The 25,167-nt window shown below is 39.0% G+C and overlaps 1 protein-coding gene across 2 annotated transcripts in view; it reads left to right on the top strand.

The window, feature by feature from the left end:
• Nucleotides 1–25,167, top strand: part of map3k7 (mitogen-activated protein kinase kinase kinase 7) — a 109,558-nt gene that overhangs the window by 59,057 nt on the left and 25,334 nt on the right. The window contains exons 10-12 of one of the 2 annotated variants that reach the window (XM_080192634.1): nt 4,105–4,256; nt 7,802–7,967; nt 8,816–8,896. In XM_080192634.1, the coding sequence (XP_080048760.1) occupies nt 4,105–4,256; nt 7,802–7,967; nt 8,816–8,896 (399 nt within the window). The remainder of the gene's footprint in view (nt 1–4,104; nt 4,257–7,801; nt 7,968–8,815; nt 8,897–25,167) is intronic. The other variant, XM_080192635.1, reaches the window with a different exon arrangement.

The following is a 25,167-nucleotide window of genomic DNA, read 5'->3' as shown; positions in this document are numbered from 1 at the left end:
ACCCCCCCCCCCCTCCCCCCACTTCCCCACTGATCTCAAGCAGAGATTCATTGGACACTAGGCACCTACATCTTCACTAACTGGAGTGCCTGAATCGGTCTTATATGGAACATAAGAAATAGGAGCAGGAGTAGGCCATCTAGCCCCTCGAGCCTGCCCTGCCATTCAATAAGATCATGGCTGATCTGTCGTGTCTCAGTTCCACATCCCCGCCCTCTCCCCATAACCCTTAATCCCCTCTCTTATCAAAAACCTATCAACCCGCATCTTAAAAATATTTAGCGAGGCACCCTCCACCACTTCAACGGGCAGAGAATTCCAGAGATTCACCACCCTTTGAGTGAAGAAGTTCCTCCTCAACTCTGTTCTAAACCGCCCCCCCCCCCTTTATCTTGAGGCTGTGCCCTCTAGTCCTACTGCCCTTTCTGAGTGGGAAGAGCCTCTCCACCTCTATCCTATCCATCCCCTTCATCATCATATATGTCTCAATGAGATCCCCCCTCATTCTTCTAAACTCTAACGAGTACAAGCTAGTTTATTCAGCCTCTCCTCGTAGCTCAACCCTCTCAACTCCGGTATCAGCCTAGTAAACCTCCTCTGCACTCCCTCCAAGGCCAAAATATCCTTGCGTAAGTGCGGTGACCAAAAACTGCACACAGTACTCCAGCTGCAGCCTCACCAGTGCCCTATACAGCTGCAGCAAGACCTCCCTATTTTTATATTCAATCCCCCTTGCTATGAAGGCCAGCATCCCATTTGCCTTCCTGACCACCTGCTGCACCTGCAGGCTGGGTTTTTGCGACTCATGCACAAGGACCCCAAGGTCCCTCTGCACCGTTGCACGCTGCAGTTTTTCACCACGTAAGTAATGGACCTTCCTACCATTATTCCTACCAAAGTGGACAACCTCACATTTGCCAACATTAAATTGCATTTGCCAGTTCCTGGCCCATTCGCCCAGCCTATCTAGATCATGGAGCATGAGCATGTCTGTTTTGGAGACATGGAGCATGTCTGTTTTGCACCAATTCTGGATAGGTGAATGCAGTGGTAAAGGGAGAAGTACTGGTAAACTTGGGCATGAAGCCTATTAAGTCAATGCATGCAAATGGCCATTGCACCTGTTTCAGGCTTGGTGCTGATCACAGCCATTTTCAAACCTTGGTAAAAAGGGAACCAGTGCAGAGTCGGGCACGGATTCGCTACTCGCCTCACCCAACTTCACCACATTTTCCGGCCTGAAAATGGGCGCAAAGGAATGGTAAAATTGGGCCCTTAGTGTCCAAAGATGTGTCGGTTAGGGGGATTAGTGGGGTAAATGTGTGGAGTTAGAGGAATAGGTGGGGGTGGGCTTAGGTAAGATGCTCTTTTGCAGAATTAGTGCAGATCTGATGGGCTGAATGGCAGCCTCCTGCGATGTAGAAATTCTATATATCATATTGCAATTCTGGTCAGCAAATAGTGTTGAACTGCTGGATAAAAATTTGGTGGTCCCAACAGCAATATTCTTGATCAGAATGTTCTGTGGACTGTATTAAATAATGCTTGAAAACTCATTATTGTAGAATTTCTGAATTGGAACCTCAAGGGGATTTACAACTCCCACATTCCTAACACAAGTGTACTGGGTCACAGAGCAAGTTGTAGGCTGAGATTTTCCACTCCCGTCTATGATGGAAATTGGTGTGGACGGGACTGGAAAATTTGGAGAGCAGTCTAAAGTCAGTTGACTTTGGGCAGGAAATTTGCTGGCAGGGCCAGAAAATCCTTCCCATAGACTTCCTCTGCAATCTGCTAAACAGAACCATAGTATTTGATCATTGAGCAGATTTAATACCCAAAGTACAGGTGTATTGGTAATATTTTGGTCACACTTCATTCATAAAATCAAGCGATGCTATACAAGAAGCAGCGGTTGAGGCCTTGCTGGATATCAGCAGTCTCATGGAGGATAGCGCAGCATTTGAGTGCTGGTGGCTGTCTTACATTCACCTGCTTGTAAATGATTTGATCCCTGTTCATTGATTTTGATGTTTACTACAAGTTTTTTTTTCCTCTTGTTGACATCCAGATTATTAATGAAGATTAAAAAGTAAATATGGGCAAGTAGGCTTTCCAAAAGATTAAATGTTTGTAACAATGATAGCAACAATTGTATTTCTGTTGTATTTTTAAAGTAATAAAACATTCAAAGATACTTCACAAGAACATTATTAAAACAATATTTGGTACTGAGTTGCATAAGGGGAAATTAGGCCAGATGCCTAATAACTTAGTCATAGGTTTTAAGGAGCATCTTGGAGGAAAGTCGAAGAGATTTTGGGGAAGGAATTCCATGCCTTGGAGCTCAAGCAGCTGATCATCCAAGATCTTCACGGGCTCAGAATTAGAGACATGAAAGAGTTTTGGAAGGTTGTGGAGCTGGAGGGAAATTAGGGAGAGTTAGAGCTGAAGTAATGGAGGAATTTGAAATAAGGATGAGTTTTTTTTTAAATCAAGATGTTGCCTAACAGCACGGTGGCAAAGTGGTTAGCACTGCTGCCTCATAGCACCCAGGGACCCAGGCTCAATTTAAGCCCCAGGTGGCTGTTGGTGTGGAGTTTACATGTTTTCCCCATGTCTGTGTGGGTTTTGTTGGGGTGCTCCAGTTTCCTCCCACAATCCAAAAGTGTTAGGCTGATTGGCCATGCTGAATTGCCCCTTAGTGTCAGGGAAATTACCAAGAGTAATTAGGCATTATGGGGATGGAGGCTGCATGAGCTTATGGTCAGTACAGGCTCAATGGGCCAAATAGCCTCCTTCTGCACTGTAGGGATTCTGTGATTCTATGATTAATCAGGAAATAGAGGAGTGAAGTGTGAACTGGACTTGGCTTGAGTTAGGATGGGACGAGAGGTGTTTTGGACAATATCAGGTTTACGGCAGGTAGAAGGTGGGAGGCCAGCCAAGAGTGTGTTGAGATAATCAAGTCTAGATTATTTTTCTGGTTTCCATTCAAGATCTTTTGTCATGCCATTTATAGTTTATTGATTGTGTTTTAATCTGCTTGAAATGGAAAAGATGACGTTACCATTTCCCTCTCCTATTTAGCCCATTGAAGGACCAATATAGCATAAAGATGAAAGCTTATAAATGAGATCACAAGTTCCACAATTAAACTCGTTGCAAATGCTTAGATGTGTTTCAAGGGTCGGAATTCTTCAACGCCATACTCCTCGCCACTGCTGCCAGCCAGAACAGAGAATTTGGCACTCAGCCAGATCTCCATTCATCACAGCACGACCGGAGAATCCTGGCCAAGGTGTTTGGTGTGTCAAGCAAACTTTTTTTAACGTTGAATTTTCATAAAGACAAGGAGCTTGAACCTATTTAATTGTGTTCAAAACAATCTTTGAACAACTCCCTGATTCTTCTGCTGAAATTTTTAAGTGCAGTTTTAAAAAGTATTTCCTTGTCTGAGTGGACTGAAAGTATCCTTGATTTCTAGACAGTGGCAACCTTCCCCCACCCCACCCAAATGGTCAGACGTCATGCATAAGAAAAACAGTATTGGCTTATGGGATGTGGATGCCACTGGCTAACCCAGCATCCCATCACTAATTGCCCTTGAGAAGATGGTGATGAGCTGCTTTTTAATGTGCTGACATTTAATAGAGGCTGATTCTACTAAGACCAACATTATGGTTTTCTGACCTCCACAGTTGAACTTCTCAGTAAGGTCACTTGATACCAATCAACAATATGAATCCTGATTCACCATCTTGCCCCATATCACTAAATCTTCACTATTCCCCAACAGATCCCAACTGGAGAAAATATCTAATTGATTATACCTTATTCACTATGTTCCATGTAGTGCATTTACCCATCACGTGATGTAGAAAATTGGATTGACATGTTTTTAACTAAGATGCATATGCAATTAGCTAATAAAATCTGACCATATTTAACAAGCTCCACATTATGAGGAGTGATTTTCTAGTTCTGTGTCAGTCGGAGCTTCTGGTCTTACCAGTGGTTTTATTGATGTCTGTCACTCTGAATTGTTCTATGGTTGCAAGAAGAGTTTTTCTTAAATCACAAGTTGTACTGTCTGTTTTCTAGGATCTTTCCTGGAAATTACCTCTACAAATACCAGTAACAAAAGTGATGCTAATGCAGAACCTAGTGACTTGCATGCAAATGCTACCAATGACACAATTAAACGTTTGGAATCAAAGCTGGCCCAGCAGCTTAAACTCCAGCCTAAGCAGGCGGTGAGTAAATTACTCTGTTCAAGCCTTTATTTTGTCTAAAATGAAAAGTCTCCATATTTTTAAAAAAATCTTAAATATAGTTCTATTCTGCTGTTTAAGCTTAATGTATGCTTCAGTGTGAAGGTTTAGGTTTTATTCCTCTTTTGCTACAGTATTCACATTCTCACATCATATAAGTTCTGAGTGGGGCACATTGTACTCTTCACTTGAGGGATGTTTGTTAGCCTTGTGGATTAGAAACATTTCTGCACTTTCCTTCCTCACTATTAGTATCAAGCAGTCACAGGTATACCATCATCCAAGCTCTCTCTACTGTGCTCCAACAAGCTCGATCTCGTGCACAGCTATCCTTGTGCTTTCTCTGCAAATTTGTTGAATTATAAATGTCTCCTCTTTGACTGGATTGAGACTACAGGTTTATTTCATATGGAACCTTTTTGTTAGCAGAGAAGCATCAATTTTATCATGAAGCTCTGAAATCAAACCCAAATCACAACTGCAAGATTTTAGTATCAACATGTTACCAAGGGCTATCTATTTTATAATCTATATGCAGTGGTAATATTTGTGAAGGGTAACTATATGATTGCTATATGATCTCAACACTGGGTGGTTGGCAAAGCAATAAATTATCAAGTTAATATTTTTATCTCTAATGCTATTTAAAAGTTTGTTCAGTGTTGTGTGGATCTATACAATGTGGTGAAATGAAACATTTAGGAATAATTTTGGCAATTCATATTTAGCCCTCAGTGTCACATATTACAGTTATCAAGGTGTGTTGCATACAAAAAAAAAACCAAACTATACAACTAAGCATTTTTTTAAAAATGTGCAGTGCAAGGATGCACTTGGCTAAGATAATTATAAGAAGACATGAGGGCACAAGTCAGAGCACACCTGGAATACTATATTTTTTGCTCACAAGATCACAACAAAGGTTACATATTAGAAAGGATACAGAACATGCAATAAACCCACTTTTAAGTGCACTGGGCATGAGCTATGAAGAAGGATTAAAGAAGCTTAAGATTTACAGTCTAAGATTAGTGTGGTGACATTGAAGTAGACAAGATAATAAATAGTATGCCAATATTTGCGGCGCGTGTAGCTTTACTGCAGATGCTCAAAAAGGAATTAGATAATTTTCATAGAATCCCTATAGTACAGAAGGAAGACATTAGGGCAACTTAGCACGGCCAATCAACTTAACATGCACATCTTTGGCATGCGGATGGAAACCAGAGCACTGGAGGAAACCCACGCAGACACTGGAAGAACATACAATCACCTGAGGCCAGAATTGAACCCAGATCTCTGACGCTGAGAGGCAGCAGTGCTAACCACTATGCCACCATAGAGTAGAGGCAATCTCGGTAATCAGCTGACTTAATGTAAAAGTTAATGATTTCAGTTACCATGTTATCCTGGAATTTGCTCGATTTCCTTTGGAGCTGTAGAGAAATTTTTCAGTTTGTTTGTTATTGCTTAATTGACTAAGTTTTGATTGTTCTGTGGTCCAGAAGTTTGTGTGATTGGAACAGGGAGCAGGATGGAGTTGATGATTTGTATATGCTATGCATGAACATGTGGGACAGGCATGATGAACTGGCAGGTCTTTTCCTGTATGTTTCATAGTGTGGATAAGATGAACCGAGATTATTAAAATCATTTCATTGAGAAAGTTGGACCAGTAGGCATAGTCTGGGTATCGCAACAACCATCATTACTTTATCATAGAATAGAATGAAAATAAATGTTTGTAATAATCTGCAAGCAAAACAGTGGGCTACCTTAATCGCAAATTTAATGTTATGAGAGTGGCGAGTGTCAATGATTAAAATAGCTTTTCTCATTTGTATTGCTGTATTCCAATCATCTGTTGCTGTGAAAATTATTATTTTTTTGTGAAAGATAAGTTGTTGCCTTGATTTGGCATTCTTGCCTTCTTTCAGAAGATTCAAATTTGTTTTCATGATTATCTGCTAGGGAGATGTATTTTGTGACCGGGAGTGCAACGTGGACATCCTGATTGAGATGTTTGTGTGCACATAATAGCATTTAGAAAGAAATAAAACAAGAGAAAGATGGTAAAGGAAAGTATATTAAATGAAGTAATATGAAAGCAGAAAATGCTGGAAGAACTCAGTAGATCCGACAACATCTGAGGACAGAAGGCGTCACTGTGTGACTACTACTTATTGAATAAAATAATTTTACTGATCTGTGGGAATCAATGGCCGAGTAACAATGTTAAAAAGGCTTTTTATTTGTGGGACATTGGCGTCGCTGACTGGTCAAGCATTTATTACCCATTCCTATTTGCCCGAGAGTGATTGAGAGTCAACCTGCTTAAGTAAAATGAAATATGAAAGAATAAATAATGTGGAATTTGGGCAGAAGTGAATGGAAGTCTGCATAACTGTGGGAAAGGGGGAGAACTATCTTTTTAAAAGCTATCTTTAAATAAAAGTTAAATTTAGGCAGCAACCACAGGTGGATCTTTTCAAACCTGAAACCAATGTTCAGAAAAATCACAATTTCAACTCTAGAGTAGGCTTTACGCTTTGCAGCAGCAGAACCATGCCTATAAATAAATCAGTACGGACCTTAGTATTTTGTGAAGTTCAAAATAGTTATCTGGTTACCATGGCCCAATAAACAATTGCTGTGGACCAATGATAGGCAAAATTTTGATACTGTCTTTGTTCCAGAAGTGCTCAAAGACCAATTAATGTGGAGGCAATCACAATTCCCATGAACTAATGCAAAATAACTAGGACGTAGGAATAGAGAGAAGTAGGAACAACTAGTACTAGAAGTAACTGTTGCTAATTTTGCAAGATGCAGTGCATGTTTAGTTTTCTGTATGCCATTACTGATCTTGGCTGCACTGCTGTGACAAGATTTCAGAGATGGGAAAACCTGTGAAGAATTATGCCCGGACCACTCTTTCATCTTTCTTATAGACTGATTCAGAACAACATAGGATCAGATTGTCAACCACAGTTGGTGAATGCACTGGAGATAAAAGAGCATTTCCTAACCTCAAAAAAAAACTCTATTTATAATGTCTAGTTAAAACAAAATGTCAGATATTATTGCAATTTTCTTGTTACAGTGTGTAAAAATATGAAGCTGCAAATAGCTGTTGAAATCAATGTTCAAAATTTGTATGAACATTTCTTCAAAAATGTTCATATAAATTTTGTACCAGTCTCGTGAAAGCTGAGGAAATCCAGATGGATGAACAAGGAAGGGGAAATCTCAATGGATGAGCAAAAACATTAAAAAAGGAGACACCACAATGTATTACGCAGCATAATAGGAAAGATTCAGTGGTGGGGGAATGGTGAACTGAAATACAATTTCTAATTATCAGGATCTAGCTTGCAACTCTCAGGTGTACAGTGGGATATGTGCCGTATGTTTTGAAAATTGGTAACTCGCTATGAAAGCAATTTGCTAAACCTGAGAAATTTGCAAATAGCATTGCATCCGTGCTTTCAGAGACTTACTGCAATTCTGCACGTTACATAATCTAGGGTGACTCTGCGCGATTAAATCTGCCACTGTCTCGAGGGAGTAGCGTGGAGAGCCTGTCTGGAGGGCGTACACAGTCTGCTGCTGCAACTCTAGAGGGAAAAAGATTGAGTGCCGACCTCAGCAATTTTCCTGAATTGGAGGCCAGAATTATGAATTCTACTACAGGTAAAACTCTAGAACAAAACGGTCAGAGCAACATGGAACAATAATATTAATAATGGTAACCATGATAAAGATTATTATTGTGGATTAATTATTTGTTTCAAAAACACACTTGACTTTTGGCATTTAAAGGAGCTGTTTTGTTTTATTTCAGTTCAGCTGTCAAGCTAATACTGATTAATCCAAGTAAATGTGTGTGTGTGTGGCTTCTTTTGGCATTTTTGATTGGTTGATCCTCTGCATAAGTGGTTCCGTATTTTAACCATCGATGTGTCAGGAATGCATTAGTTAGTTTTATGTTTACTAATTTCAGATATAAATTTAAGAAAATATATTACATGACCACAGCTACATGAAGTACCTGACATGACTCCAAAACTAAAATGACATTGAGGTCGTCAAATGAAGTTTTGATAACTTGCTAAGTTTTTTTCCCCTGAGAATATTTATAATGTGGACTTGTTTCAGCATTCTTGTTCCTTGCTCTAACATTATCATTAATTATATGATACACTGCACCACACTTTTTAAAACAATGCTATTTGAATTTTATTGTGTGGGCTGTGTGTGTTAAGATTTAAGGTATGAATGTTTTCAAAGGATTTCCCAATAAGATATTTTGTAATGTACAAAGTTGATTGTTCTATGCTTTTAATTGTGCTTTTCCTGAGCAATGTGTCTAGGTAAAGCCTAACACCTTGGCTTCTGCATGGTGCCTTGTGATGTGCATGACTGGTCCCATGTAATTTTTTTTTGTTTCTGTGAAGAGACTGCATTGTTCTAATTGTAATGCGCTTCGTACCCTTTTTAGCTATTTGTTGCATGCGTACCTGTGTGTGTGTATTTTGCAGCCCGTCCAAAGCCAAAACGAGGCCACCGTAAAACTGCTTCATTTGGCACCATACTGGATGTTCCTCAGATCGTCATATCAGGTACCAGTTCTAACTACTGGGCTGGCTAGCTAGCTTGCTAACTGCTGACAAATATGGTACTTAAATGCTCATTGCTCCAGACTGCAGAGGACCTTGTAGAATTCTTTGTAAGCTGAAAGAGTTTCTAATTTAACCCATCCTAAATAAAACAATGAAAACTTGGAGCTGGTCATTTTATTGTTGTTCAGAGTACTTGGACCATACACAATTCGTCACTGATCACACAAGTTCAAATGCTGGCAACAACTTAGCAAAGCCACTTTTGTGGTCCAGTATTTAAAAACCAAATTATGAACATTTGTTGTGAAGGAGAAAAAAATGACAGAATTTTGAACAATAGGTTTGCATATGATGCACAAGAGAAATCTACCATTTTAATTTAGGATAAAATGCACCAGACTGAATGTGTTGATTCAAAGTTCCCTTACCTTACATAATTTTGAAAGTTCATTCATTTCTCCTTGGAACAACTCTAAAAGGCCTGCCACAGCCCTTCAGAATTTACTTTAAATCTCCATTAGTATTCCAGCTGTTCCTTGAGATACCAATTTACATATAAATCTTTCCATTTGTTTTTAGCTAAACAAGCCTCCAATTTTCTTTAAGAGCCTCACAACTGTGGAACATTTAGCTTCTTATCCTGGCTTTGGAATTTTTTTCCCCCCCAATGTACTCCCATGGCTTCTGTCTAGCTCTTCTAAGCTAACCATTTAAGCTGGTTCCTTTCTGCCACAATAGGTTTCCAACTTTAGCAGCAAGTAGCAAACCTTGCTATGTTCCCATCACAAACTGAACTATCTGCTTCTTTCAGCAAATACGTAGATGTAGTAAACAAAGGAAGCTTGCACCTCCACGTCTCTTTTTTTTTGACACTGTAGCACATTGTCAAGCAGAAGTATAGCCAAATTGTTTTACCTTCCACGCTAGTCTTGGGTTCTATAAGCTATAAACAAAAAAGATTTTGATGCAAATTCATTTTTACAACGTCTCACTCCTAGAATTGCTGGTCCTGAGAAGGAACTCCCTTATTTACAGCCTGGTTCTATTTCTACATGCATAATTTAATAATTTTATTGAAAAGGGACAGGCCTTTTGGCACTTCTGCTAAAGTAAAAGACCATGTATTATTTATTGCTTTTGCAATTTTACCCATGACCTCGTAATTTAACTTTTAACTGTAATTAACTCCCAGTTTAAATTTATATCAAAGTTGCTTGTCAGTTTCCAAACGTATGAAACCAATCACAGAGGAATCTTGCTATTAGCTGTTAACTAAGCAAGACTCCAATTTTTTTTAACTACCTCACAACTGGACTATTCGGCTTCTTGTACTGGCCATTTGTCTACAGCTGAAACTTTAAATGTTAAAGCTAAAAGTTGTATTCTAAAGTATATGAATTACAAATTTGATATTCACAACAATATGCTTTAATTATATACATCTTCCTGATGCTTCCCAAATGGCATGATCTTTTGTTGTCTTCACAATCTGTGATCCATGTTTTCTACTTTTCATATAAAACATCTTAAATTGAATATGAGACAGTAAATCATAATTGTAAATACAAAACATATGGTGCAATTGTCACCATAAAGAGCAAACTATTAACATGAAATAAAAATAAAAATTTGGAAAAAAATCAAACAACATATTCAGAAAGGGAACAATTTGTCGGAAGTAAAAAGTTAGCCTGTACTTAAATTGCAAGTAAAAACAGTGTCATTGTGTCATAACTGAATGCACACAATGAGAGTGAATGCATACAATGAGTGAATTGACAGCTTGATTTACAAAATTAAAATTAAAGCAAAATTCTGTGGATGCTAGAAATCTGAAGAAACAGAAAATGCTGGAAAATCCCAGCTGGACTGGCAGCATCTTTGGAACAAGAAACAGTGTTGTATTTCAAGCCCATATGACTCTTCAAAATGTATGGGACCAGTTCATCATGCAGGTTCTTGTTTAGTAACCAGGTAGCAGTCATGATGCCTTTTGTCCTACACCAACGGCATTTGACTATTTGAGCCACGCCAAGAGACCACAGGGTGGATACTGGACGACAAAAGCAATCCATTGACCTGTGGTTACTTGATGCACAATCCAACATCACTCAGGGACAACACGCTTATCGCAGTGTACCATTTGAAATGGAACAGAGTTAATGTTGGAGTGCTTCAGCAATGCTACAACTGCCTAAACTGCTATGATGGAATCCTCCAGTACTCTCCAAGGTGAGAGACATTTTTGTGTGCTGTATCTGCATAACATCTCCATCATGAGGACATAACCCTTGCCACCTGGAACATGGCAATCCACTAAGAAGGAGGCAACCAATTCATCCCCTTTCATGCCAGGCACTGAATGACTGGCTTAGCCCCATCACAACCCAAAGCTGTCTCACATCTTGCCATCCTTGCTAGAGACCACTGCAGCAGCATCTTGGCCATATAGAACATAGAACATTACAGCGCAGAACAGGCCCTTCGGCCCACGATGTTGCGCCGACCAGTTACAAAAACAATGACCCACTAGCCTATACCAATCCCTTTTCGTCCATAAACCTATCCAGAGATCTCTTAAACGCCCCCAAACTAGACGCATTTACAACTGCAGCAGGCAGGGCATTCCAATCCCTCACCACCCGCTGGGTAAAGAACCTACCCCTGACATCCGTCCTGTAGCTACCCCCCCTTAATTTAAAGCCATGCCCCCTCGTGCTAGCTTTCTCCATCCGAGGAAAAAGGCTATCACTATCCACCCTATCTAAACCTCTAATCATCTTATATGTTTCAATAAGATCCCCTGTGACTGAAGTAAAGGCAAAACAATCATTTCAAACCAACATTACCAAACAAACCATCTAATATTCCGTGCAAAAGTCAGCCATTTATTCTTGTGCATTCTCTTGGCGCCTATTGTCCAGGTGCTTTTGCCAGGCCCAATCTTGATTTGCAGTACTACCTGCATCATGACTGGTAGAAGGCTGCTGACTTCAGTGGGAGAATCTGCAGTTGGTATTGGAAAATGACTCTGCACAGCAGTGGGCCTATAAGACCTTACTTTGGATGCACTACCTTGGCATGGGTAACAGCAGTCTGGGTTGGCTGGCTGACAACAGCAGCAAGGGCACTAGTAGAAAGGCAGTAATGCAAACACAAATGCCATCATCCTGTCAGAGGGCAACAGTTTTGTGCTCGTTTGAACCACTGTTGCTGCCCAAGGCAGTTCTGGTAATCCATTGGAGCACAGATTGCTGAACTGCTGTATTGGATTTACACTGCCTTTGCTCCTTGACTTCAGAAGTTGATTCTAGCTCGAGTTAGGTGGAGTGGAAGACAACCAAGAGAAAGCTAGGCCATTATGAAATCCCATGAAAAATATTATCATGGGACTGATAATTTGAATCTTTAATGCTTTTGTAGTTACCTTCTGACCATATTTTCGTACAAGTTATAACATTTCAGTTGATAAACTAAACACAAAACTGAGGTGTTCTTTTGTTCTCAAAGTGCCCATCATGAACAAGCATTCCAAGAGGGAATACATTTGTTCTTAATGTTCTTTATGAAGTCACAAAAAAGTTAAACTTATCTTAAGGGTGTGTCATAGATTTAAACTATTGCACTGTCTTCATTGTGAATTAATTTGGTAGAGACCATGCTCCTTGCTGAGCACTTTTTAAAATTTGAATGCCCTTGCCACAGCATTCATGGATTTGTACGATGATGTAAAGACAATGAAAGATAAAATCCGCAACATGATACAAGTGAGCTTAGATGGGATTTCTATCTGTTTTAAGTGTAATTGCCCCAAGTTATTTAATCCATAGTTCTGCTGCAATTAAAGTTATTCTGGAGCAATAAGTATTTTTCTCTGCTTGGTGTTTGAGCTAATGGCAGCTTCACCCACTAATGTAATGACCAAATTATTTGAGTGTGTTTGTGCTGCACCCGCATGAGCTTTATGCTGCATGTTTTATGATTTGCTTTGCATTGTTTGCTGTGAATTGTATAAAGGTCGTGAAGTTAGAAATCGATGCAAGTGTGTATTCACAAAAGCTGTTAAATTATTCAACTGAGTACAGTAATAACATTTCTACATCTATCAGAAGAGGAATGCCTCTTGTTTTCTAACAAATTAGAGTCAAAAATCAACCAGAAACAGATGCTTGCTTACAGTGCCTGTATGTTTCATGTTTGCAATGTGAATTCAGTTTATTTCAAAAGAGCAAAGAATGGAAAGACACTATTTTGCTTCTCAAAACAGTCTTCTGTTCTGAGAGAATTTTGTGTTCTGACCATAAAGATGTAGATTACTTTTTGTGAATATACAGTTTAAGGTGTATGGCTTGGAATTCAGATTCTTTAGCTGGAATTTTCTCGTCTGCCAAGATGAACAGGATTTCAATGGCTTGCTAGCCCCACTACTGGGCAGCTGGAAGATTCCGGCCTTCACTTCTGTGTTTAGTAATTTTGAGTTTGATTTGCTAATATATTTGAGATGACTATGAATGGTCCTTCGTTCATCACCAGGCATAATGATTTTTTTAATTGACATGGTCTGTTTGAGAAACTTACACATATGCCAACAATATTTTTAATTACAAAGCTTCCATTCCAATAGAATTCTAAATATATCAATGCTTTGTCTAAAATGTTCAAAATTCTGTTGACTTATCCATTCAACATCCAATGATATGTTGCCTTCTACTTAATAGGATGTGAGCTAAAGTTTGGTAAGGAACAAGTTAGGTAAAAGGGACTTTCACTATTTGGTGGGCAGTGAAAAGTGGCTTCAGATCACACCAAGACATAGTAAATAATGGAGAAACGAGAAACCCATTAAGAGAATGGGTAAAATAATTGCAACTGCAGATTAACAACAAAGGCTGTTAACAATAAGACAGTACAGTTTGAATGCAAAAATAACAGATGCACATCTCAAACCAATTATAATACAGCACTCCAATAAGAACTTGCAGGGAACACATCTTGGAGAATTCTGTACGTTTGGTTCATGCAATTACTACTTGTAATCTAAATTGAACGGTGCTAAGTATTGAATAGAATAAAGCAATTCAAGAACTCTGGCACATAAAACCACTTGCCATAAGTCAATTAATTCACCAGTACTAATGAAATAATTGGTTTCACCACATAACATGTGACACCAAGGGTATACTAGACCCAGGAAAGTCTATTGATACTTCACAGGATGACTAACATGAACAAATGAGAGATGGAAAATCTTTGGTTATATATTTTCTGGAATTGAGGACAGTTGGGGAAAACTAATTGAAAGTTGGGGAAAACTAATTGAAATGCCTATAAAAAGGATGAAATTGGCTGGGTTGATATATTTTTACTCCAATGAGAGAATCCAATGCAAATAGTCATTATCTTGGAATTCATTTGAAGAGATTGGGGAACTGCAGTGAACATCGTGCATATGTGGACTTTGAGAAAGCTTTTAACTTGGTGCCACATGGGAGACTATTGAATAAGACTGGAATTATGAGAATAATAGAAAATTCTGTTTATATACTGATTAGAAGGAAGGAATCAAAGAACAGGAATTAAGGAAAATCTCTGTTGAAACTGGTTAGTTATGTCCATTCACTTCAGTGCATCTGTGATGTGAATACGATATACAAGCTTCCAGAGGAATGTAAAGAGGAAACTTTGTAAATGATTTTGAGCTCCAAAGGAAATTGCAAGGGAAATGGGCAAATGAGTGACCAATGAATTTAAATATCAATAAATCTGAGATGGCACACTTTGGTAATAATCTTGCTCCCCTTCACGCAGCTGGGATCTTGCGTTCCTGCAGATGGTACACCCCTGCTGCAAGTTCCCCAGCATCAAGGGGTGCATTGAACAGGAAAACCCATTGACAATGGCAAGACTAAGAGTCTGCCACCAGCAAGCGGCGCATCGCCTCCCGCCACTGTAAAACATATCAATACCTCGCATTCCAAAATCTGTTGTTGTTATGAATGTAACAAGGCACTTGGAAATTTGGCAAACTCAACATGAATTCATGACAGGGAAATCATGTTTGACAGATTAGTCCAATTTTGAGATTGTAACTACAGAGTAGATCAGGGGAAATGAGTGAATGTTGTTTCATTTGGATTTTCAGAAAACATTTGATAAGATGCAAGAAGTTATTACATAAAATTAGGGCTCATGAGTTGTAAGCTACTTTATGAGCATGGATTGTGGTTTAGTTAATGCAAAGAGAGATAAGGAATAAATAGGTAATTTTCAAGTTGGCAGGTTAAACCTAGTGGGGTTTCTCAAGGGTGAGTGCTATGGCCTAAACTATTGACAAACAATATTAAAAACAATGATATTTTTAATACGAAGACTTTATTCAGGAAACATGTTTGCAGCCCAAAGGCTAATTACTGTGTAAATTACAGCATAAAATTCATATGTAGCTGAAGTGATGATTTAAATGCATTGTATTCAAGTTTGCTCATGATACAAAGCTTGCATAGAAAACTACATAGAGAATAGAAGCAGCCATACAGCACTTCGAGCATTCAATAAGATCATTGCTGGCGATCAAATTCAATACTCTAATCCCACCTTGCCTCCCATATCCCTTGATTGCTTTGGTCCCAAGGGCTATAACTAATTATTTCCTGAATCGCACAATATTTTGGCCTCAACTATTTTTGTGGTAGTGAATTCCACAGGTTCCCCACTCTCTGGGTGAAGAAATTTCTCTTCACCTCGGTCCTAAAGGTTTACCCTGTATTCTCAAACTATGACCCCTAGTTCTGGACTCCCTCACCATTGGGAACATTATTTCTGAATCTACCCTGTCTAACCCTGCTAGAATTTTATCAGTTTCTATGAGATCCCCACAGTCTTCTAAACCCCAATTAATGTAATCCTAACTGACTTAATCTCTCCCTATATGACAGAACTGCAATCCCAGGTGTTAATCTGGAAAACCTTCACTACACTCCCTGTGTAGCAGGAACTTCCTTCCGCAGATAAGGAAACCAAAGCGGGCACACAATACTCACCAATGCCCTGTACGTTTGCAGTAAAACATTCTTATTCCTATCCTAACGCCAACATATTATTTGCCTTCTTTACTGCTTGCTGTACCTGTGCATTTTCAGAAACTGATGCACGAGGAAACCAAGGTCTTGCCAAGTATCTACCTCTCTCAATTTAGACCCATTCAAATAATCTGCCTTTCTATTTTTGGTACAGAAGTGGATAACCTCACATTTGACCACATTTTACTGCATCTATCCATGCCCACTCACTGAGCCTGTCCAAATCATGCAGAAACATCTCTGCATCCTCCTCACAGCTCACCCTCCCATCCAGCTTTATATCATCTGCAAATTTGGAGATAATATATTTAGTTCCCTAATCCAATTCATTAATATATAATATGAATTGTTGGGGTCCACAGATACTTGTGGAAACATGTTTGTCACTGCCTGCCAATTGAAAAAACACCCAATTATTTCAATTCTTTGCTTTCTGTCTACTTACCAGCTAATTGGCCATCTCAAGACACTATCCACAATCCCTTGCTCTTTAACTTTACGTAATAATCTTTTATGTGAGACGTTGTTGAAAGCCTTTTGAAAGACTAAATAAACCACATCCATTAATTTTCCCTGATCAATTCTACTAGTTAGATCTTCAAAGAATTCCAGTAGATTTGTCAAGCATAATTTTTCTTTTGTAAATTCATGCTGACTTTGTCTGATTATACCACTGCTTCCCAAATGCTGTGTTATGAAACTATTGATAATGGACTATCGCAGGTTGCCCACTACCAACGTTAGGCTCACTGGCCAATTGCTCCTTGTTTTCTCTCGACCTTTGTTTTTGAATAGTGGGCTTACATTAGCTACATTGCAATTTGTAGGAACCAGACCAGAGTTCAAAGAATTTTGGAAAATTAATCGACTGTTTCCAGGGCTTCCTTAAGTACTCTGGGATGAAGATCATCAGACCCCAGAGATTTAACCACCTTAATTTCTCCTAAACAATCTCTCTACTAATACTGATTTCCTGCAGTTCCCCACTAGAACTTGGGTTTCTCAGAACTCTGGGCACATTACTCATGTCTTTCTTTGTCAAGAAGAAGCACAGTACAAATTTAATTGCTCAGCCATTTTTTGTTCTGTGTTATGAATTCCCCATTTCCATAGGACTCTCAAATTGGCCTTGCAGGTAGAGGATGTGGTTAAGAAGGCGTGTGGTGTACTGGCCTTCATCAATTGAGTTTAGGAGTCGGGAAATAATGTTGCAGCTTTATAAGACCCTAGTCAGACCTCTCTTGGAATACTGTGCTCAGTTCTGGTCGCCTCATTACAGGAAGGATGTGGAAGCTATTGAAAGGGTGCTGAGGAGATTTACAAGGATGTTGCCTGGATTGGGTGGCATGCCTTATGAGGATAAGTTGAGGAAGCTCGGTCTTTCTCCTTAGAGAGACGAAGGATGAGAGGTGACCTGATAGAGGTGTATAAGATGTTGAGAGGTACAGAGCAGGTGGATTCTCAGAGGCTTTTTCCAAGGGCTGGAATGGTTGCTACGAGAGGACACAGGTTTAAGGTGCTGGGGAGTAGGTACAGAAGGGATAGCAGGGGTACGTTTTTCACTGAGGGTGGTGGTTGAGTGGAATCGGCTGCCATCGATGATGGTGGTGGAGGCAAATTCGATAGGGTCTTTCAAGAGACTTCTGGAGGAGTACATGGAACTTAATAGAATTGAGGATTATAAGTAAGCTTAGTAGGTATGGATATCATTGGCGCAACTTGTGGCCTGTTTATGCTGTAGTTTTTCTATGTTCTAACTGTAAGGGGGCCTACGTTTGTTTTTTATCAATTTTTTTTCTCTTTCGTACCCGGAGAAACTTTTACCGTCTGTTTTATATTCGCTGTTAGCTGACTTTCATACTCTATTTTCCCATTCTTAATCAATCCCTTGGTCCACCTTTGCAGAATTTTAAATTGCTCTCAGTCTTCAGGGCTACTGCTTTTTCTTGCCAATTTGTATGCTGCCTCTTTGAATTTAATACAATCACTAATTTAAAAGCAAAACACTGCAGATGCTGGAATCTAAAACAAGAACAGAAAATGCTTGAAAATCTCAGCAGGTCTGACAGCATCTGTGGTGGAAGAATGGAACCAACATTTTGAGTCTGGGTGATCCTTCATCAGAGCAATCTCTAATTTCTCTTGTAAGCCAAGTTTCCTTTCCACTTTCAGCGTCAAGTAAGAATAAACAACTTTTGGAGTTCCCTATTTTTTTTTGAATTCCTGTCATTGCCTGTCCACTATCCTTCCTTTTCAGTAATGTTTCCCAGTCCATCAAATCCAATTCATGCTTCATACTGTTATGGTCATCTTTATTGAAATTTGCGATCCTCGCCTCAGAATCAACTACCTCACTATCCACCTTGATAAAGAATTCTGTTGGTGGGAAAGTAAATTGTGAGGAGGATGGTGAGGCAGCAAAGGGACACAAGTGAGCAGGAAAGAATTTGACGGATAGAATGTAATGTAGAAAACTGTGAAGTTAGTAGGAAAGTTAGACTGAATATATTTTTTAAAAGATGAGAGACTGGGAAATGTCAGGATTCCTTGGGTATCCTTGTGTGCAAATCGTAGAAAGTTAGTATGCAGGTACATCAAACAGTTAGGAAATGCGCCTAGTTTGGGGGCGTTTAAGAGGTCTGTGGACAGGTTTATGGACGAAAAGGGATTGGTTTAGGTTAGTGGGTCGTTGTTTTTTTTTTTAACTGGTCGGCGCAACATCGTGGGCCGAAGGGCCTGTTCTGCGCTGTAATGTTCTATGTTCTATGTTCTATGAAAATAATATATTAGCCTTTATTATAATTCACAAATCTGTTAGGATTGGGTAGCTTCATATTTTGCTGAATGCTAAAGAAACCAATCTGTGCAAGGCAGGTTCTGCCAGTTGTACTTGTCGGGTATTACAGGAGGTTATTGTTGTTGTTGGTTTGGCTAGACTGGTTTTGCTGAACTGCAGTAATGAATTTATTGCATTTTTACTGTTTGGTGTCAAAAGTTGATTCCAGCCTGAGTTGATAAATTAGAGGACACTAAACAAGAGAAAGCTAGGCCATTCTGAAATCTCATGAAAAAATTTATAGAATCATAGAAGCCCTACAGTGCAGAAGGAGGCCATTTGGCCCACTGAGTCTGCACCAACTCTCTCAAGTGCTGTCCACGGTTTGATTCCCCAACCTTAGGAAGAATATTAGTGCCTTAGGGAGAGTGTAGTGATGGCTCAGTGAAATAATTCCTAGCATGAGGGGGTTGTCCACGAAGAGAAGTTGAGAAGAAGAGGCCGAGATTTGCTCAGGTTTAAATGAATAAGAGCTAATCTCATTGAAGGGTATAGAAGGAAAAATCTGGAGTGACGCTATGCAGCCTTGCATTGACTGGGCAGGCAGTCCCCCATGGGATGCAGACTGTGCTTCATTGAAGCCAATCAAATGATCCTATTAATTCTTGAAAGGTTTGGACTATTGGATGTAAGGGCTGGAATTTTACCACTGTTCACGTCAGTGGGTTTTTCTCCATCCTGTCACAGTGAACAAAGATTTGGCTGGCTGCCAAATTCTCAGACCTTGCCGCAGCAGGAACATGGCTTGAACAGGCAGAAAGACCAGCTCCAATGTCTATCGTTAAAATAAACTTGCAATTAAGGTGCACTTGCTGCATAGAATTAAATTAGCCAAAATCTTTCTAAAATCAGAAGTATAGACCATGCAATTGATCGAAGAGTGGCTTATGCAAAATTTTAACCTTCAGTTTTTTGGCTGCCGTAAGTCATTATGAAGCAAATATGGAATGCAGGAAGTACTCATGATATAGCCTCACGTGATTAAGGGACAGCATCTGGCACATCTCCTGGCTGCAGAAGTCGTCTGTGCTTTACTATGCAGGGAGATGGTTACCTCTGACTTCAGCGTAAGAAAAATCTTAATCCATAAGAAAAAGTGGATTAAAATCCAAAGTAAGACATCAAAGGGCAACAGTTGAGAAACAAGAAATCCTTTGAGATAATGTGCAAACAGAAGAAACTAAAATTACTTAAAATATCAGAGTAAAGTGCATATTGTCTTTTATTAAATGTCTGAAAAAGGACGCAGGGTAAGCAAAGTATCTAAGCATTTAAAATGCCTAATCTTAAATTACTTCTAGCTTCAGTTTTATGCCTTGCATTATTATATCCCACTAATCTGCTGAAATTATGCTAGCTGCTGCTGTCGGTCAGATTAAATGTAATTTCTCCTTAATCTTTTCGTAATCTCTTTAGCTATACTATCTGGCCTTTTTTCATTTTCAAGCTCCTGATAACATTACAAAATGCCTTGTGAGTAATTGTGGCTGTACTAGCCTGCATTTTCACTCTGTAGCACAGTATGCAGCCCACCTAGGTTCTGAGTGCGGCCCATGAAACATTTTGCTGACTCTTGCCCACATCCCGGGTTGTACATTCTGCTGATTTCCATCTGTGTAGTTTCCTTCCCTACCAATATGACTGAAGTGATGTGCATGTAAAACAAAGGCAATAAAATGAGATGCACACAACATTGACTGTGAGAGCTGTATGTGCCCTCTGCATTTAGAATGTAAATATTTATTTTGTTTTTACTATTTGAAGTTGGTAGAACTATTAATATATAAATGATTAAGCATTTTTCATAACTCATTATGAAGTGTTCACTGTGTATTAAATGTATTTAATCGTCTTTCTGCGGGTATAATTAGTGAACAAGCCTGATTTCAATCTTGGGACCCACTGAGAAGAAAGAGGGCTATTCATGCAACTCACGACCCTAGGTTATCAATCTTTGGTGTAAACTGTGCATTTTTGAAGCACCAATGATTTTAATTTTCAGCTGGTTGCTGAAAGTATAATTGGAATACTCCAGGCATCTCTAATACATCTTTGTGGTTTGGTAGTAACACTATTTTTAAAAATTCAAGTTGACTTGAATATTTTATCCAGAAACATACCTTTTCCAGGTAAAAAGGTATGTGAATGCTTGCTTTTGTAAGCAACCATTCACATACTTTTTTATTTTAAAGATAGTGAGGTTGCTGCTCAAGCTCACTATCTTTCCAGGTAAAAAGTATGTGAATGATTGCTTACAAAAATGTGAAGTTCCAATCAACAGTGACTAAGTCTAGGTTAAAGTTAATGCTTGCAAAGAACCCACGGCAGTCTCTCTGTTGATGCTAAAATGATTCAAAAATCATTGTTTGTAAAGTTCTCTGCAATGCATTGAAACTCTTGAAAACAGTTTAACCCTCAGCTTGCATCAGTTGCACTTGTATTGCAACAGATGTGAGCCTGAATTGTAATAACTGCCCCTTAGGGACAATTTCATACCATAAGAACAGGAGTAGCCCTCTTAAGCCTGTTTTACTATTCAATTCGATCGTGACCATAATACATACCTTCCTAATTCCCACTTACGTATTTATGCTGGGTGACACTCCCCAAAAATGCAAGGAGGAATGCCAGCCGAAATAGAAGGGTGGGGAAGTGCCAGCATAAACTGAGGGAATAGAAGGGATATAGGATAGCATATTGAAACAGTCAGTACTTAAGAATTAGGAAAGGGAGTAGGTCATCTGGCCTTCCCAAGCCTGCTCTGTTATTCAATAAGATCATGGCTGATCTTTTCGTGGACTCAGTTCTACTTGCCCACCCGCTCACCATAACCCTTAATTTTTTGAACAGTAAAGAAATGATCAATCCTTGCCTTAAAAACATTCAATGAGATGGCCTCAACTGCTTCACTGGGCAGGAAATTCCACAAATTCGCAACCCTTTGGGTGAAGAAGTTCCTCCTCAACTCAGTCTTAAATCTACTCCCCCTTATTTTGAGGCCATGCCCCTCTAGTTCTAGTTTCACCTAAAGTATATTTATTAAGCACAAGTAGGCTTACGTTCACACTGCGATGAAGGTAATGTGAAAATCTCCTCGTTGCCACATTTAGGTGCGTGTTTGGGTACACAGGAAGAATTTAGCATGGCCAGTTCACCTATCCTGCACATCTTTGGACCTACCTGTGGAAACAATTTATCTTATCTATTCCCTTCATAATATTATATGTTTCTAAAAGATCCCTCTCATTCTTCTGAATTCCATTGAGTATAGCCCCAGTCTGCTCAAGTAAGGAGGCCAAAACTGTTCGCAGTACTCCAGGTGTGGCCTCAACAGCATCTTATACAGTTACAACATAATGCCGCTGTTTTAAACTCCATCCCTCTAGCAATGAAGGACAAAATTCCATTTGCCTTCTTAATTATCTGCTGCACCTGCAAACCAACTTTTTGTGATTCATGCACAAGAACACCCAGATCCTTCTGCACAGCAGTATGCTGCAATTCTTTTACCATTTAAATAATAGTCCATTTTGCTATTATTCCTACCAAAATGGATGACCTCACATTTACCAACATTGTACTCCATTTGCCAGACCCTTGCTCGCTCACTTTGACTACCTATATCCCTTTGCAGACTTTCAGCATTCTCTACACACTTTGCTCGGCCTCTCATCTTAGTGTCATCTGTGAATTTTGACACAATGCACTTGGTTCCCAATTCCAAATCATCTATGTAAATTGTAAACAGTTGCAGTCCCAATGCTGATCCCTGAGGCACACCGCTAGTCACTGATCACCAACCAGAAAAACACCAATTTACCCCACACTTTTTGCTTCCTGTTAATTAACCAATCCTCTATCCATGCCAGTACAAAACACCATGCACCTTTATGTTATGCAGCAACCTTTGGTGTGGCACCTTGTTAGATACTTTCTGGAAATAGAGATACCTCATATCCACATGCTCCCCATTGTCCATCACGCATGTAATGATCTCAAAGAATTCCACCAAATTAGTCAAACATGACCTGCCCTTCATGAGCCCATGCTGCATCTTCCCAATGGGACAATTTTTATCCAGATGTCTCGCTATTTCTTTCTTGATAGATTCAAGCTTTTTTCCGAATACAGAAGTTAGGCTAACTGGCTTATAGTTACCTGCCAATTGTCTACTCCCTTTTCTAAATAGTGGCATCACATTTGCTGATTTCCAATCAGTGGAACTATCCCAGATTCTAGCAAATTTTGGTAAATTACCACTAGTGCGTTTGCTATTTCCCCCATCTCTTTTAGTAGCCTGGGATGCATTCCTTCAGGGCCAGAAGACTCGTCTATCTTTAGCCCCGATAGCTTGCCCAACACCACCTCTTTAGTGATATAGTTTCTAGAGCCATTGCTACCTTGTCATCAATTCTGAGCATGTTATTTGTGTCTTCCTCTGTGAAGACCGACACACAGTGCAAGTGTGCACTGAAAAACAATTTATCATATTTACCAACAGGGTATCAAAATTTACCCTGTTAATGCAACAGATGAACTGAAAGTTTCAACTTTTCGCAGCCTGCTATTGTGTCATTAGTGAATATTGGGTATGCATCCAAGTTAAAGTCAATCCACTGTACTTCCTGTAATTATGCCTCCTAGAACTATATTGAGGACTGTTTGGTCAAGAGAAAACTAATCATTCAAATTTTGCTAGTTTTCTGTGATGTACCAATAAATCACTGTCCTGATCACAACTGACACATTTTGTTCAATGGGAAACATACTCCATATTCAGATTACTTCTGTATTCCCTATTACTGCAACTTCATCCATCCGATTGTGGATTCTTTTTACCACCCACACCGATCAATCAACTACACTCCAGTTGTTTGTTATTTCTTTATTCCAGCTGTATTATAGTTTTGACATTGTAAGCATGTTAATTATATAAACTTCCCTTTGATAAAATAGCAAATTTCTATTCCAGTGCCTTTACCATAATCAAGAGTCATCTCATTGATTGTTTATCATTCGCATTTATTTTCATTAAATTTTATTTATTAGTTTGTACTTACAAACAGTGACAGCAACAGAAGGATATTTTGTCAAGTGTTTTCTTCTGGTGTAGATCTCAGTTTTCCAACAGTAACCACTGTAATATAAATAACTGCAGCAATAATGTTGCAGTGGTTTAAGTTGTGATACAACTGTCATTACAATATCAAGTGAATATGAAATTATTTTAATACATTCTGTTGTGGATTTAAGTTTAGTGCCAATAACTTTATTTTAAGCCATTACCATTTGTATAAAATTCCACAAAATCTGTACAATACCAAATGCAAAATTCATTGTAGATCATGGAGCATTTCCAGATAGAAGTGTTGAAGGTTGGTTCAGTTACATATAATTGGATTATACTTCTTAATGAATTGACACACTTGTGTCATTAACCACATAAACTAACGTGATACTTTTGAGTACTGAGGGAGTGTAATATGTTGGACACTTATCTGTATTTTGAAATGGGATCTTTTGCATTCACATGAAGATAAACAAGGGAGTTTTCCCAGTTTCCTGGCCAGCATTTATCCTTCAACCAGTATCATACAAAAGGATTTAGTAGTATTTATCTCATTGTTTATGGGATCTTGCTTTGCACAATTTAGTTATCATGTTTTCCTGAGATTATAAAGTAATTCATTCATTTTGAAGTCCGATGGAAAGTTCTCAAGGTGTGAAAGGTGCTAAATAGCCCTTCCTTGCTTTCATCACTTGGTAGTAGCCTTCATAGAGATAACGGCTTATTGTCACCTAGTTTTGGCATTGATGCTGACTGCACATGTTTAGAAAGGCAGTGGGAAAACTACGACCAGTGAACCTTTTAAATCTGAAGCATGTAAATAATATATAATATTTTCCATGTGTGTTAACCTATTTGAAATCACTCAGTTGTAGGTTTCATCCATATTGCTGAAATCGTGAGGCTTTTATATATTTCCTTTTAAGGTGCGGTTATTGGGTGTCCTTACCCCAGAACCGGTCTCGATGTCTAAATCTGGCCAACTTTTCAACTGCCAGTGAATGTATTTTTAATGAGAACCAAAATAACACTTGCCATCTCATCACAAATGATCATTTTAGTGTTTAACTCCCAAAAGAGTTGTGCTATCCTGTAAACACTGCAGAGTAATAAACCTCCCATGTGCTTTAGATTACTGCTATTTTCATCTTTTACATCTGTTTTAATGATCTTTGAATAATTTGTTTCAATTCTGTTACTTGCCTTTTGTGGTAATTGCTTCAGCAGTTTCCTGGTGATAGAGTAGTTTCGAAAATTCTCAAACTGTTGTCTTTGAGACTGGAGTAAA

Source organism: Carcharhinus amblyrhynchos, chromosome 7, assembly GCF_965287045.1.
Source record: "Carcharhinus amblyrhynchos chromosome 7, sCarAmb.v2.hapA, whole genome shotgun sequence".
NCBI classification, from domain to species: domain Eukaryota; kingdom Metazoa; phylum Chordata; class Chondrichthyes; order Carcharhiniformes; family Carcharhinidae; genus Carcharhinus; species Carcharhinus amblyrhynchos.
Note: the sequence above shows the minus strand (reverse complement) of the source record. Positions and strands in the feature narration are given on the sequence as shown.